We start from the raw sequence: 17,618 nt of genomic DNA on the forward strand, positions 1-17,618 counted from the left end.
AGGTAATTAATGGAAATAGTGTGGAATTAGTGTGAAGATTTTTTTAGAAAACTAAAACTAGAACTACCAGAGGATCCAGCTATACTACTCCAGGGACTATATCTAAAGGAATATAAGTCAGGGTACCATAGACACCTACAAACCTGTATTTTGCTGTATTAGTTATTGCCAAGTTTTTCAAACAGCATAGATGCTAATGAGCAGAAAAATTAAGAAAACAGCATATATACATATAACTATATACACACAAACATATATTGGAGGTATAGTCTATCATAAAGAAGAATACAATTACACCATTTGTAAAAAAAAAAAGTAGAACTGGAAATCATTGTGTTAAGTGAAATAAACTGGACTGAAAAATACAAATATCATATATTTATTTATATGTAGACAAATATTTTTAAATTATTACAATACAAAGTAAACCATGTGGGAAAAGGAGGAGGATTAGTGAAAGGTAGAGAAGAGGGAGACTAGACAGAGTAATGTAGGGTGAGTATGAGCAAAATATGCTATGCATTTTTAAATAAGCTTTCTTAAGCCAATCATTTTGTATAAAGGATATTAGTAAAAAATAAAAATGTGTGCACCATATGATGTTTTAAGACATGCATATGACATGAAATGAATAAAGAGAACCAATTAATTAATCCACCACATCAAGTCAGAATTTTTAATAGTGAAAACTTTTAGCATTTCAGGATACAATATATTCCAATCAGATGAAAATTTTCTTTGTACATGTGAACAGTGTATTATCCATATACGCCAAACGTTCTGTCTTTCTGTACATATAAATTAGTTTGATTAATAAAATTTTGTAAAAACATACTCATATGTGTTGCTTAGAATAATATTCATTGGCTTAAACTTTGAAGAGTTGTAGAAAGAGATGGTATATTAAATAACACTACTATGATTTGTGTATCCAGTCAACTTGCTGTAAATTTCATTTTGACTATTATACAGAAAGCAACTATGAGCATCTAGATAAGAATATCTTTTTGGCCGGGCGTGGTGGCGCATGCCTTTAATCCCAGCACTCGGGAGGCAGAGGCAGGCGGATTTCTGAGCTTGAGGCCAGCCTGGTCTACAAAGTGAGTTCCAGGACAGCCAGGGCTATACAGAGAAACCCTGTCTCGAAAAACAAAAAACAAACAAACAAACAAACAAAAAGAATATCTTTTTAAAAATAAATTTGTAGAAATAAAATTTCTCTATCATATGGTGTACACAAAAGCTGTCAAAGAACTGTAAATCATATTCCAGTTCACACACATTACCAAGAGAATAAGAATTGTATGTCTCTGCTTGACAAACTGGTGGTTTTTTGTTTTTTGTTTGGCTTTTTTTTTGTAAGATTGAATGCAGTGGAGCTTTGTTTTAGTTTATCATTCCTGTTTTCCAATTTTGTTGATCATATTTTCTGCATATGTTTTAAAGAGTATCAGTATAGCTTCTGTTACAAACTGACACTTTTAACCCATTTATTAATGGACTATTAGTCTTTTAATTTAGGGTTGTAAAAACTGTTTAGATATTTTAAATGCATATAATTTTCCAGTAAAGATATGCTGAGTTTTTTTTTTTTTTTTAACTCTGGCCCTGGCTTGTCTTTTCTTTTTGTCTAGGATGTCTTCAGAAGAACATAACATTTTAGCTTTGATGACACAAAATTAATCAATGTATTTCTTATTTGTTTTATTTTAGTATTTTAAAAAACCTCATGGTAATTTTTATGGCTAAGTTAGGATTGCCTTTATGTTTCTTCTGTGAGTTCATAATTTTTTCTTCGGGGGTGGGGGGTTCGAGACAGGGTTTCTCTGTGTAGCCCTGGCTGCCCTGGAACTCACTCTGTAGACCAGGCTGGCCTCAAACTCAGAAATCCGCCTGCCTCTGCCTTCAGAGTGCTGGGATTAAAGGCATGTGCCACCACCGCCCAGCGAGTTGATAATTTTAAACTATGCACTTTTGTCAATGCTTATTGACCTAGTTTAATTTTTGTTGCAGTAATAAATACCCCTCAAAAAGAGCATCTTAGGGAGGGAATAGAAAGTTATTTTAGTTCAAAACTCAAGGTTATATGCAATCACAGTAGGGAAATTAAGGCAGCAGGAAATTAAAATAGCTAATTGAGAGCAGGGAAAATGAATGCATGCTTTCTCCATTCTTATCAAGTCATGGTGCTCTCTACCCCTAGGCTGGAAGTGGATTAAGCAGAAGAAATTTATGATCTCAGAGATCTGAAGGCTCAAGATCAATATGCAAGTAGTATATGTTTTTACTTGGCATGAAATGGATACCTTCTTGTTGTCTTTAGATGACAAGGGAGATTAAGGTAATCAAGGTCTCTGGAGTCTCTTCAGTCTCTTCTTTATTTTTAATATTTAAGACTTATTTTTAGTTGTATCCCTCTGTATGTTTATATGACATAATAGAGCCCAGAGGTGTCATATCCCCATATAGCTGTAGATACAGTAGGCTGTGAGTCATCTGACATGTATCCAGGAGATTGAACTCAGATCTCCTGGAAAATCAGAAAGTGCTCTTAACTCCTGAGCTATCTTTCTAGCTCCTGTATCTAAATGAAGATGATATTATAATGATTGCTCTATGTTTACGATCTTATCTTAACCTAAATATTTCCAAAGGGCTCTACAAACATGATTACTTTAGGGGTGAGAGCTTCAAAACAATTTTGGGAAGGCACAGTGCGATCTGTAGGTGCAAGTTAACGTTGAGTCAGGTTTCTGACTTGAGGTTGTGCAGTTATAGCCACATCTTTTATAATGTGGTGTGAAATTACTTCATTTGTCTTTATACATTGATTTTATTTAAACACATTTTCATTGCTTTATAGTCTGATTTCACCATAGACAATACTATCACATCAAAAACCTCATCTCAAAGAAATGTACATCTTATATCAAGCAATTTTTATACATCTCACTGGGTCTTGAATGGCAGAGAAACTACTCACCCAAAGTTATGCTCTGAGCATCTGTTATAATTAGGGCAGCCATTAAGTATTTCCCTTTGATTTATTCTCAAAGTCCTTTTGCATCAGTCACATTCTCACGATGAGCCTACATAGGAAACTCTGGGTTCTATTTCTAGAACATTCAGATCTATCTGTCCGGCTTTTAAAGGCAGATGTTCTCCCAAGTGTTGTGGTTGGTTTGTTTCTACCCACATTTATTGTGGCTTAGACCAAGAATGTAACCTAGTAGAATTTAACATTTTGTTGATAAGAATTCTTCAAGATGAGCTAGAAAGTTCCTAAGAAATCAGACACAAGCAAACTATAAGCTTTCTCAGGAAGAGTTTTTTAAAAAAAATGATTTCGCCTATGTCAGTTTTATGTCAATACATGCTGTTTTCAGCATGTTTATGACCATTGACTCACTCAGCTTCTGAGAACACAAGCCCCCTAATATAAAGAAGAAAACCCAGCACTGGCATGGACAAATGGCCCAGGCTAAATGAGTGAGAAAGGAAGGAATAATCAAAATGCAACTCTCTCTAATCCCCAAAGGCTCTACAAACATGATTACCTTGGGGGTGAGGGCTTCAACATAATTTTGGGAGGACACAGAGCCATCTGTAGATGAAAGTTCAAGTTGAGTTCAGGTTTCTCAATGCATGGATATCACATGATTTTTCAGTATTTTAATATTCATTTTTACTATGTTATTATGGCAACCATCCAAAACACAACTGATAAGCCTATAACACAATGAATATTTGGAGAGTATGAACCTATTCTATTCTAATGTGTTAATGTGTCTTCATGCATTTAAATACTATTAAAATAGCAATCAAAGTCATAGAAGTTTAACACATGCTACAAAGAACATAGATTGGTTTGGGTCTATGGATGTTTACTTTAAAGGTTGAGCATATTAAAGGTAGGACCAAGAATTACACAGAAGGACATGCAGTAGGAAGATAGCGATAGAAGAAGAAGAAGAAGAAGAAGAAGAAGAAGAAGAAGAAGAAGAAGAAGAAGAAGAAGAAGAAGAAGAAGAAGAAGAAGAAGAAGACTAATCCAATAGTTCCAGGAAATATTCCTTTTTTTTTTTTTTTTTTTTTTTTTTTTTTTTTTTTTTTTAAGAAAGTCTCATGGTATAACTCTTTCTGGCCTCTGGCTCACTATCTACACTAAATTGACCTGGAGTTCAGAGACTCAATTGCCTCTCTAGTGGTGAGATTGCAGGTATGAACCATTCTGTTTTGCAAAAATAGTCTTTAAGCATGTGTGCATATGTGTTTATGTTCCTTTGCATTCAAGTTCAAATGTTACTGTCTCCCTCTCCCATCTCTGTGGGAGTAGGGGGTTGTGTGCAGATGCCAGTGGGGAACTTTGGGTATCATTTTCAAATCACTGATCTCCTTTGAGACAGAGTCTTTCACTGGCCATCTCTACCAATTAGGTTAAATGTGGTAACCACTGATTCCTAGGTATCTCTCTGCCCTTGCCACATTAGTACTTGGATTCTAGGCACAGATCATGATGGACAATGTTTTTTGTTTATTTATGTTTTATATGATTTTTGTCTGTGTGTTTTGTTTTTATTATGTGTGTTCTGGAATTGAAATCAGATTTTTATGTTTGTTTGTTAAGCATTTTATTAATTTATCTCCCATAGTACACAATATTTATTTTATTGTTTATTTTTAATTAATTAATTAACTTTACATCACTGTAGGGCAGCAGACATGGGGGAATAAAGGGAGTGGGAGAAAACCCATGTTCCACCAGAATTCTGGTGCTCTGGGCGGACGGACGCCAGAGGACTGCTGCTAGCTTTCCAGGAGGCCCAGGTGAGTGAGAAACCACAGAACCCCGGCCCATGGAGGGTAGACAAGGGGCAGTTTGAGGTCTCTACGCCTCACAAAGGCCAGGGATAACAGGTTCTCAGTCTTGGGCATACCAGATGCAGCTGGACACTGCAGAAGAGCGGAGAACAAAATGGGGGCTTTGGGATGGCTCAGTCATCCCTAGGGCAGAAGGGAGGAGAGGGTAGGGAGAGAGAGGGCGATGGCTGGTTCCCATGTGGGTTAGAGTCCTTGGTCCAATCTGTAGCTGGAGTGCAGGAAAGCCTTCCAGCTCTGCTTTTTAGGGGAAAGCCTATCCCATTGTTCAAACACAGCAGGCCTTGATAAACAGGGACAGTCTATGGTTTTAGAGCTTTATTGTAGAAAGACAGAGAGAAAGAGAGAAAGTAAAAGAGAGATGGCAACCATGGCCAAGTGGAGAGAAGGGGAAAGGGGGAAAACCTAGAGCTAGAGATCAGAGTAAGAAAGGTGAGAGCCTAAGGAGAGAGAGGAGGGGCCAAGCAGCTCCTTATATAGTGGGCTGTTCTACCTTGCTGTTGCCAAGTAACTGTGGGGAGGAGCATACCTGGCTATTGTCAGGTAATTGTGGGGGTGCTGTCTAGCCAGATGCCAGGAGCTTGGGGCTTTGTCTGAGTGACTGATAACATAGAAATATGGAGTTGGGGGTTCTGTAGTGTCAGGCATCTGTTTCTGGGAAAGTGGCTCACTGTTCCGTCCCTTGTTTTGTTTTCTACTGGGTCTCCGGAGCAAGCCTCTTTCAACCAAAACAGGCTGTCTTTCATGGCCCCACACATCCCAATCATAGTTTCTCTTCCTTCTTCTCCTCTCAGTCCCTCCTGCTCTGCTTCTCTTCTATCCCCCATTTAGCCTTTCTTTTCTCCCCATCTCCCTTTCTCCTCAGAGAAAGGAAGGCCTCCCATGGATATGAACCCACTTTGGTATATCTAGTTCCCGAAGGGTTATGAACATCTTCTATTGAGGTTAGACAAGGCAGTTCAATTAAAGAACTTCTGGAGGTATTACCACCTCTGATATCAAGCTGTATTACAGAGAAATAGTAATAAAAACCACATGGTATTGGCATAAAAACAGACAGGTTGATCAATGGAATTAAATCAAAGACACAGAAATAAATTCACACACGTATGGACACTTGATTTTTGACAAATAATCCAAAACCATATAATGGAAAAAAATGAAAAGAAAAGCATATTCAACCAAAGGTTTGAATAACTGAATGCCTGCATGTAGAAAAATGCATATAGATCTATATTTATCATCCTGCACAAAACTCAAGCCCAAGTAGATCAAAAGCCTTAAGATAAAACCAGATTAATGAAATTTCATAGAAGAGAAAGTTAAAAATAGCCTGGAATGCATTAGTATAGGAGATAACTTCCTATACAGAGTACCAACAGCTCAGATACTAAGATCAACAGCTAATAAATGGGACCTCATGAAACTGAAAAGCTTCTGTAAGGTAAAGCACACCATCAATAGAACAAAACAGCTACAGAATGGGAAAGGATCTTCACTAACCCTACATATGACAGAGGGTTGATATCCAAATTATATAAAGAACTCAAGAAATTAAACACCAAGAAACCAAACAATATTTATTTTAGATGGGTGACTAAAAATACTATCATCTATACAGTATTGTAATTTCAAAGCAGTGTAAAACTCTAAAAAACCTTCTTTGTGTTGTTGTTTTTTTAATTGTTATGACGTTTGTGATCATTATTATACCCTGAATTTCTAGGCGGAGAGGAACACAGGTGAATGAACTCAGAGTTACTAAGTAAATACAAGATTTATGATTCGTCAGAGAAATCAACATGGTAAAGTGTAATATTTCCTTGTAAAATAACTTCATTCTAGGAAAATTACTTTGACTTAGGGATTTTTGCTCTTAAATTTTAAGAAACATATGACCTGCCCAGGATGAATATTGTTAGAGCCCAGCCAACTACACCTGAATACTCAAACATTTGATAAGGAGAAAGTTATGAATCAAAGTTGTTGTTTCACATATATTAGATCTTCAGTCATAATTTTTGTTTAAGACTATGAATTCATTTGATCAGTATACTAAATCAATTCTTACCTGGTAAGACTGATGCATTAAAGCAACATTTTGTTACATAGAAATCTTAAACCAAAGTGAAAGGAATAGCTCACTGGCTAGGGCAATCACATATCCATTAGACTTTGAGTTCAAGCCCTGATGTGGAAAATAGTCCCTAAATTTAAGTCTCAGATTAGATTTATATTTTCCTGAAGAGGTTTGGGATTAAAATGTTTAATTTTGTTGTAATATGTATAATTCCATGTATATGAATTGTAATCGTGAACAATCCATTCATTTTGGGCTTTTATGAGCATCAGCCATATACTATGATAAAAAAGTCAACCTTTTTTTTTTTAATGACAACTGTTGCTATGTCAAATTTTCATCAGTCATTTAGAATCTTAACTTTTTTAAAAAAATAGCTGAGTAGTATTCCATTTTGTAAATTTAACTTAATCACTAATGCTACCAGCATATATTGGGATGAATAAGTTGTGTAATTCATCTGAAACCTAAAATGTAAAACATGAATGATTGTAAAACAGCATTTTAATATCATTTGCTTTATAATAAACTCACAAAAATAATGCAAGTAATGACACTTACTTAATTGTGAAGGAATATTACTGCATGAAAAAGGCCAAAATTAATATTAAAGTACTTTAATATCTTACATTATTAAAATAGCTTAATATACATGTATGAAACTTGAATTACATTGACTGGAGTAATTAACATGCAATGTAATTACAAAATTTTTAAAGTCATTAATAAGAAACCCAAGAGATTTGTATTTGTTAACTTTGACCTTTCATAATTTAATAATTATACCTGGCAATGGCAGCCAGAATTTCCTTCACAGGGCACTGTTACATGCCTGTTGTACTTTTGTCATGAATTAGATCTTACCTTCCTGACTCGAAGGTGAACCAAGTGGAATCCCGACCATATCTCCTCAGCGAGCTAAGAGGCCACATCACTAGCTTGACCTTCGCATTGTGGATATCCCAGAGATAGATATTCTCATGAGTGATCTGCATTGTGCATTCACCATAAATATCCAGGTTGGGTGTAGGCATAAGATAAACATTGAATCGTTCTACAAAGAAACAAAAAGTATGGAGAAAAATCAAATGAAATGTTCTCACAGTCCTCGGTACCATTGATGTACATTGCAAAACACTATACATGCTCTATAGTAAGGATTTTAAAATGATTAAATTGCAACAGGGTAAACACTAAGTACAGTCTCTTTCCAAAAGTGTTTATTTTGCTTCTTCACACAATTATCATAAACACAATATTTATAAAAAAATAATTTCTTTACGAAATCATGACTGAATTTTTGATCTTAGCAATTTTGACTGGTGTGAGGTGGAATCTCAGGGTTGCTTTGATTTGTATTTCCCTGATGACTAAGGATGTTGAACATCTTTTTAGGTGCTTCTCAGTCATTCAGTATTCCTCAGTTGAGAATTCTTTGTTTAGCTCTGTATCCCATTTTTAATATGGTTATTTGTTTCTCTTGAGTCTAACTTATTGAGTCCTTTGTATATATTGGATATTAGTCGCCTATTGGACTTAGGATTGGTAAAGATATTTTCCTAATCCATTGGTTGCATTTTGTCTTATTGACAGTGTCCTTTGCCTTACAGAAACTTTGAAATTTTATGAGGTCCAATTTGTTGATTCTTGATCTTACAGCACAAGCCATTTGTGTTGTGTTCAGAAAATTTCTTCTGTGCCCATATACTTGAGGATCTTCCCCACTTTCTCCTCTTTAAATTTCAGTGTATCTGGTTTTATGTGGAGGTCCTTGACTCACTTGGACTTGAGCTTTGTACAAAGAGATAAGAATTTATCAATTTGCATTCTTCTACATGATAACTGCCAGTTGAACCAGCACCATTTATTGAAAATGTCATTTTTCCACAGGATGATTATAGCTCCCATGTCAAAGATCAAGTGACCATAGGTGTATGGGTTCATTCCTGGGTCTTCAATTCTATTCCATTGGTCTACTTGTCTGTCGCTATACCAGTACCATGCAGTTTTTTATCACAATTGCTCTGTAGTACAGCTTTAGGTCAGGCATGGTGATTCCACCAGAAGTTCTTTTAGTGTTGAGAATAGTTTTAACTATTCTAGGTTTTTTTGTTATTCCAGATGAATTTGCAAATTGCCCTTTCTAACTTTGTGAAGAATTCAGTTGGAATTTGATGGGGATTGCATTGAATCTGTAGATTGCTTTCAGCAAGATGGCCATTTTTACTATATCAATCCTGCCAATCCATGAGCATGGGAGATCTTTCCATCGTCTGAGACCTTTTTGGATTTCTTTCTTCAGAGACTTGAAGTTCTTATCATACAGATCTTTCACTTCCTTGGTTAGAGTCACACCAAGGTATTTTATATTATTTGTGACTATTGTGAAGTATGTTGTTTCTCTAATTTCTTAGCCTATTTATCTTTTGTGTAGAGGAAGGCCATTGATTTGTTTGAGTTAGTTTTAAATCCAGACAGCAGATGCTGGCGAGGATGTGGAGAAAGAGGAACACTTCTCCATTGATGATGGGATTGCAAACTGCTACAACCACTCTAGAAATCAGTTTGGCGGTTCCTCAGAAAATTGGACATAGTAATACCTGAGCACCTATCAATACTACTCATGGGCATATACCCAGAAGATGCTCTAACATGTAATAAGAACACATGCTCCACTTTGTTCATAGCAGCCTTATCTATAATAGCCAGAAGCTGGAAAGAATCCAGATGTCTCTCAACAGAGGAATGTATACAGAAAATGTGGTACATTTATACAATTTATACTCAGCTATTAAAAACAATAGATTTATGAAATTCTTAGGCAAATGGATCTGGAGGATAATATCCTGAGTGAGGTAACCCAATCACTAAAGATCACACATGATATGCACTCACTGATAAGTGGGTATTACCCCAGAAGCTTGGAATAGCCAAGATAGAATTCACAAACCACATGAAACTCATGAAGAAGGAAGACCAAAGTATGAATTTTTCGATCCTTTTTAGAAGGGGGATCAAAGTACCCGTAGAAGGAGTTACAGAGACAAAGTGTGGAGCAGAGATTGAAGGAATGACCATTGAATGACTGCCCCACTTGGGGATCCATCTCGTATACAATCACCAAAGTCGGACAGTTTTGTGGATGCCAACAAGTACTTGCTGATAGAACCTGATATAGCTGTCTCCTAAGAGGCTCTTCCAGTGCCTGAGAAATACAAAAGTGGATGCTCACGGCCATCCATTGGACTGAGCACAGGATCCCCACTGAAGGAGCTAGAGAAAGGACCCAAGGAGCTGAAGGGGTTTGCAGCTCCATAGAAGAAAAAACAATAGGAACTAACCAGTACCCCCAGAGCTCCCAGGGACTAGACCACCAACGAAAGAGTACACATGGTGGAACTCATGGCTCCAATTGCATATGTAATGGAGGATGGCCTAGTCGGTTATCAATGGGAGGAGAAGCCCTTGGTCCTGTGAAGGCCCTATGCCCCAGTATAGGGGAATGCCAGGGCCAGGAAGCAAGCATGGGTGTGTTGATGAGCAGGTGAAGAGTGGAGAGAGAGGATAGGGGGTTTCGAAGGGGAAACCAAGAAAGGGGATAACATTTGAAATATAAATAAGAAAAATATAAAAAATTGGAAAAACAAAAACAAAAAAAGAAATCATGTCTACCCTGAAGACCCAACAAGCAGCTGAAAGAGTCAGATGCAGACATTTGCACCCTACCAATGTGCAGAAGCAGCTGGCCTCTGTGGTGAAATTAGGGAACGGCTAGAAGAAGCTGAGGAGGAGGGCAACCCTGTAGGAGGACCAGCAATCTCAAGTACCCTGGACCCCCCAAGATTTCTCAAAACACTGGACCACCAACCAGGCAGCATACACCATCTGATATGAGATCCCCACCACATATATAGCAGAGGACTGCAGGACCTGGGTTCAGTCAGAGAAGATGCACCTAACCCTCAAGAGACTGGGGGCCCCAGGGAGTTTAGAGGTCAGGTGGGGGTTGGGGAGGAGGTATGGGATGGGAAACAGTCAGAGGGTGGACCAGGAGTGGAATAAAGTCTGGAGTGTAAAATAAATAAACAAATAAATAAATAAATAAATAATAAAAAGAAAAAGAAATACTGACTCACTTTGTGACCTGAAATATTTAATGTACAATCAGTGTGACTCCCTAATAACTGAAGCACTGCAAAACAATTCATTGTGCATATAAAAACACCACAGTACTGGTCAGACTCTGCATATGGTAATTGTAGATGTTCATTACTACCTTCTACAAAATTTAAGAAATGCCCTTGATAAGCAAACTAAAGATATATAATTTTGTCCATTCCTGTATATTTTAAAGTTGAAATCCTGTTATTATGCAGTGATTCTAAAACTTGTTTTGTAATTTTCTTTGCATCTCCAAGGCTATTGCAAAGTTCTGCAGCCTTTGATTCCCATTTAAATGCATTGAATGCACTTTAGTTCAGAAAAAAGGAATTGTAAGTTCCAGGAAGTAAAGAACCTATAAAGTGCTGTTCTAGCACCATTTCCATGGTTTATAGTAAGTGATAAATATCTATCTGCCAAGACATATGAATGAAGTAAATATGTAAAGAATAGAGGATGTGAAAATGGAGGAGGTATGAAAAATAACATCATGGTAAGTTCAAGAATTACTGGAAGAGAGGTATTTGAATGTTATAAACTTAATTGCAGAGATTGCTGAAGAGGCAGTGTGGTTGAATTAATTATTTGGAAAGACTCACTTAGGCAGCTGCACTTAGAAGATACATTCTGAAATATGTTGCTATCATAGCTTCATGTTCTTAAATACTGAATATTTACAGGTGTGCATGTGAATTGTTTAGATATTGAATTTTTTTCATGGAAGGTATTATACCAGGCAAGGATTCTGTGAAGCAATAAAACATATTTAGATCGCAAGTAGGTTAAATTAACTGAAGCATAAGACTTGAACCTTGCTAGATGCATAACTCACATTTCTACCCAGTTGCAGATTTTTAAAACAAGAGATAATATTTTTACTTTGGTTTGTTAACCCCTAGAACAAATATATGTATGGATTTCATCTTTATTTCCAAGGAAATACCAATGAAAATAGGTACTGAAAATGAAAGAATATTGCCCAATTAGTTATCTACAATGAAAAATGTCCAAATATGTACACATTCCATGTATTGTATGGTATGATTCCTACATGCAGTCATTTAAAACATCAACATTTAGAATTACATTAGTCAAATACCCAGCATATTTCTCCTACCAGTGGAATTACAAATACTCAATCAATCAATCAATCAATCAATCAATAATGAAGATGCAGATTTATTTAACAGTTTTATATAAATGATACGTGAATCCAGTGACAATGACTCAGAAATCTAGACGATGGGTGAACATAATTCCTTGGCCAAGTTCCGTTTTATGAAGTTTATCATTTGTACATGTGGTTCAAATCATATTTCAGAGGCATCTGTTGTGCATAGAGAAATGTTTCCATAAAAGTGAAAAGTAAAATATTTCTCTTTTCTTTTCCTTTCCATTAATTTCAATCTGAAGATAGCCAAAGAATCAATATCAGGATGCTAATACATAAATGTCCTCCAAAATACTGAAGCAAGCAGATAGAATTAAACAATAGCAAAAACTTAGGAATCTTTTGAGTGTTAATAATTCAGAGTTATCTATCTAAAAACTAGGACACATTAAAATGACATTACCAATGAACAATAAAAGACTACCATTGTATTTTTACAGAAGTATTCATATGAACAAATATAGGTAGTAAAACTTTATAAAAGTGGAATGAAAATCAACTTTTTATAGGACTTTGGAGATAGGTATAGAATTATAAATATATTAATTTAAAAAGTTACATGACAAGAAATTTTAAGTTTTAAAACCATAGAGCCAGTTTTACACAAAAATAAAATGTGACTGAATGACTTGCCTCAAAGGCGATCGATCTCCCATGGCCAACTCTAGGAAGAGTTGGCAAAGCAGATGCTATTACTAATAAGCTTCCATTTCTCTCTCCTGTTTCTGCCCTTTCCTTGCATCTGGTAGCTTTTAACTATTGACTACCATGAGTAACAGCTTTAAGAAAACTGACCTTCCACAGAAGCTTTTCCTTCAAGGGGTTCATGAACCATTTCTTCCTCCTTGCTAAAATGCTACTTGGTTTGATTTTATGCATTTCTTGTACAGACAATCCAGCTTACAATAGCCTAAAAGTGAAGTAGTCCTCTCTTGTCACAAAGATGGTGTTTGGCTTCATTCATTCTGAATATCTAGCTCTTATAATTCCTAAGCCTTGGGGAAGGGGTTTGATACTGATATTCCACTTTTGACTATGTATTACACAGTCACTTATTCATGGTTCTGTAGCCAGTCATGAGTTTATATATTAACCACCATCTACTGAACAAAGAAAAAATTTTTGATGATGTCTGAGAGCCAGACTACAGGTAGAGACATGCAAATTTAGAAGGCAGTTTGAGACCATGTCCAAAGATACTACTGTTATTCTTTATACCTCTTTCCTTTCATATGGCATCATGATGATTTCAATTTTTCTAGAGATACAAAGCACAGATAGAAAACAGTAACGGACAGGAAAATAGCAACAACTATTTACCCAAATTTGTTTTGTAATAAGTAGTATTTTCAAAAAGATATTTTTGGAGGTTTTATCTAAAATCCATGTGCTTAGCATGTAGCTAAATCAAGTGCTCTTGTGAGAGCATGGTGGTAGTCTAACTTTGCTATAATAAGAAACATTTGAGAAATATTTGCTAGACACTAACACATTATATTTTGTCAAAAATGTTTTAATTAGCTGATTGCTGGTAATTTTTATCCACTCTACCTCATTGCTCCCTGTTTTTCAGATGTGGTAGACCAGGACATGAAGAAATGTAGCACTAAGCAGTTTACATATCTAGAAGCTAGGGGAGGCACATGTTTTAACCATCAAAAAACCAAACAACCCAATCAAAAATGGGGTATAGAACTAAACCAAGAATTCACAACTGAGGAATCTCAACTGGCTGAGAAGGACTAAAGAAATGTTCAAAGTCTTAAGTTATCAAAGAAATGCAAATCAAAATGACCCTGAGATTCCACTTACACCAATCAGAATGGCTAAGATCAAAACCTCAGGTAACAACACATGTTGGCAAGGATGTGGAGAAAGAGGAACAGTCCTCCATTGCTGGTGGGATTGCAAACTGGTACAACCACTCTGGAAATCATTCTGGAGGTTCCTCAGAAAATTGAGAATAGATCTACCTGAAGATACAGCAATAACACTTTCAGGAATATACCCAAAATATGCCCACCATGCCACAGGGACACATGTGTTCCAATATGTTCATAGCAGCTTTATTTGTAATAGCCAGAAGCTGGAAACAACCCAGATGTTCACAACAGAAGAATGGATACAGAAAATGTGGTTCATTTACACAGTGGAACACTACTCATCTATTAAGAACGAGGAAATCCTGAGCTTTTCAGACAAATGGATGGAACTATATTAGCCTGAGTGAGGTAAATCAAACCCAAAAGGACATCCCTAGTATGTAATTACTAATGAGTGGATATTAGTTAAAAAAGAAAAAAAATGAAAAGAGTACAGAATACCCAACATAGAATCCAGAGCTATTAAAAAGAATGAATTTAATGAAATTCCTAGGCAAATGGATGAACCTGGAGGGTATCATCCTGAGTGAGGTAACCCAATCAAAAAAGAACTCACATGATATGTACTCACTGATAAGTGGATAAATAGCCCAGAAACTTAGAATACCCAAGATACAAGTTTCAAAACACTTGAAACTCAAGAAGAACAAAGACCAAAGTGTGGACACTTTGCCCCTTCTTAGAATTGGGAACAAAACACCCATGGAAGGAGTTACAGAGACAAAGTTTGGAGCTGACAGGAAAGGATGGACTATCTAGAGACCCAGGGATCCACCCATAATCAGCTTCCAAACGCAGACACCATTGCATAAACCAGCAAGACTTTGCTGAAAGGACCCTGATATAGCTGTCTCTTGTGAGGCTATGCTGATGCCTGGCAAACACAGAAGTGGATGCTCATAGTCAGCTATTGGATGGAACACAGGGCCCCCAATGGAGGAGCTAGAGAAAGTACCCAAGGAGCTAACGGGGTCTGCAACCCTATTGGTAGAAAAACAATATGAACTAACCAGTACCCCCAGAGCTCGTGTCTCTAGCTGCATATGTAGCAGAAGATGGCCTAGTCGGCCATCATTGGGAAGAGAGGCCCCTTGGTCTTGCAGACTTTATATGCCTCAGTACAGGGGAACACCAGGGCCAAGAAGTGAGAGTGCGTGGGTGGAGGGTATGGGGACTTTTGGGATATCATTAAAAATGTAAAATAAGAAAATACCTAATTTAAAAAAATTAAAAATAAATAAATGAAGAAGAAAAGAAGAGAGAGAGAGAGAGAGAGAGAGAGAGAATCCACAGAACTCAAAATGTCAACAAACTAAAGGGCCCAAGTAAGGATGCCTCAGTCCCACTTGGGAGGGAGAAGAAAGAAACCACAAGGGGCATGGAGAGGGATGTGAGAGGGAAAGGGAATGGGGGAGAGAGAGGAACATGATCTGGTATTGGGTGGGGGGGAAAAGGACTGAAGACCTGAGGGCCAGCAGAAAGAATGCAAACAGGCAACCTCAGGAGGTTGGGGGAAACCACAAAATGTATCAGAGTCCTAGGATGTAAGATACTCTCAGGACTCAACAGGAGGGACCTTAGATGAAATGACCTACACAGGGGAGAGGGAACTTGTAGAGCCCACTTCCAGCAGAAAAACAGGGCATCAAGTAAGGGATGGGGTTGCCATCCCACAGTAAAAAACTCTGACCCATAATTGTTCCTGTCTGAAAGAATTGCAGGGATGGAAATGGAGAGGATCCTGAGGAAAAGAAGGTCCAGCAACAGGAACAAAATGAGATCCAGCTCAACTGGAGGCCCCAGGACCTGACACTATCACTGAGGCTGTGGAGCACTCACAAAAATGGACCTATCATGACTTCCCTTTGAAAGACCCTACAAGCAGCTGAAAGAGTCAGATGCAGATATTTGTACCCAACCAATGGACAGAAGCAGCTGTTCCCTGTGATTGAATTAGGGATAAGCTGGATGAAGCTGAGGAGAAGGGTAACCCTGTAGGATGACCAGCAGTCTCAATTAACCTGAATCACAGAGATATCTCAGACACTCAACCACCAACCAGGCAGTATGAATGAGCTGATATAAGGACCCCAACACATACACAGCAGAGGACTGCCAGGTCTGGGTTTAGTCAGAGAAGGTGCACCTAACCCTGTGAGATTGGAGGCCCCAGAGAATTTAGAGCTCTGGTGCGGTGGGGGTGGGGTGGGGCATGGGGACATCCTCCTAGAGATAGAGAGCAGGGAGGAGGAATGGGATGTGGAACAGTTAGGGTGGACCAGGAGGGGCATAAAATCTGGTTTAAAACAAACAAACAAACAAACAAACAAATAAATAAATAACTCATCACATCTTCCACAGTATTTGACTAAATCCAACACTAATTTTCACATGGAACTCCTTGTATTGGTGTATCTCTTCTTCTTATAATTTAAAAGTGCTCACAAATATAAGACCCCTTAAAATAACACATCCTTTAGATGTTAGGTTTTGAGTAAATTTTTTTTGTATTAACTTTTATCTATAATTTCCATGCTGTCTATTTGTGTGAATTTCAGTTTCATTGTTTCCACATCGAAAAGTAGAATCCTCATGTATTTTTACCAAATATATATTTTATTAGTAAATAAATAAAAGTAAGAATTATGCACATATATATATATATAAATATATAAAACTAGTTATGAAATGGCTAATTATGGCTATGTAGCCAAAAATGTTGATTTTTTTTAAATTTACATGTTTTCTCTATTAACCTGTGTTTTAGAAATTAAAATTCACTATATGTACAGATGTACTAAAATACCTTTAAAGAATTGACTAAGATTCTTTATAAAAGAGAATATATATAACCTAAATTTATCCTATAATTAGTTAAGAAAACAAATGGTGATTTAGCAAGGTGTATTATAGAAAAAAATAGTTTGTTTTTCTCCTTTCCCTGCTCCATAACTCTTTATTATCCTCTTCTTGCCCCTGACATTACTTCAGCACATGCTCAGTGCTAAGTTCACTGGCATCCATGAGGATAGATGCATCTTTATGCCAGGAATGACTCAGCCACTGTGATCTAGATTTAGCATCTCACTTTTCGTTCTGTTAGGGAACCTACAAGGTAATCATTCTCATTTTATCCAACAAAATCCCTTTTGTGGTGGGTATCTGTCTTAGGAAGGGGAATAGAAAAAAATAGAGAAACCTTGCTAATTAGATGCTAATATTAGAAGTTTGCTTCTGTGTTGCTGTATTCCTAATGATGAGCAATTCCGTAACTGTGTTTTGGAGGGTACACAGAGAGAAGAGCATTTCAGAGAGCCATCACAACAACTAGATCATTTCAGGGCTGTGCATCTTGATGAGAGGTTTTCATTACTATACAGGCTCTATATAGCTGAATTGTTTTCTCTTGCTCTAGACATCCATTCTCTTTATGCAAAATACATTT

General features: G+C 36.9%; 1 protein-coding gene across 1 annotated transcript in view; it reads right to left on the reverse strand.

The window, feature by feature from the left end:
• Positions 1-17,618, reverse strand: part of Dok6 (docking protein 6) — a 456,129-nt gene that overhangs the window by 156,396 nt on the left and 282,115 nt on the right. Inside the window, exon 5 of the mRNA XM_021150966.2 lies at positions 7,823-8,012. Coding sequence (XP_021006625.1) covers positions 7,823-8,012 — 190 coding nt within the window. The remainder of the gene's footprint in view (positions 1-7,822; positions 8,013-17,618) is intronic.

Source organism: Mus caroli, unplaced genomic scaffold, assembly GCF_978045245.1.
Source record: "Mus caroli unplaced genomic scaffold, Mus_caroli_1 scaffold_19, whole genome shotgun sequence".
Lineage (NCBI taxonomy): Eukaryota > Metazoa > Chordata > Mammalia > Rodentia > Muridae > Mus > Mus caroli.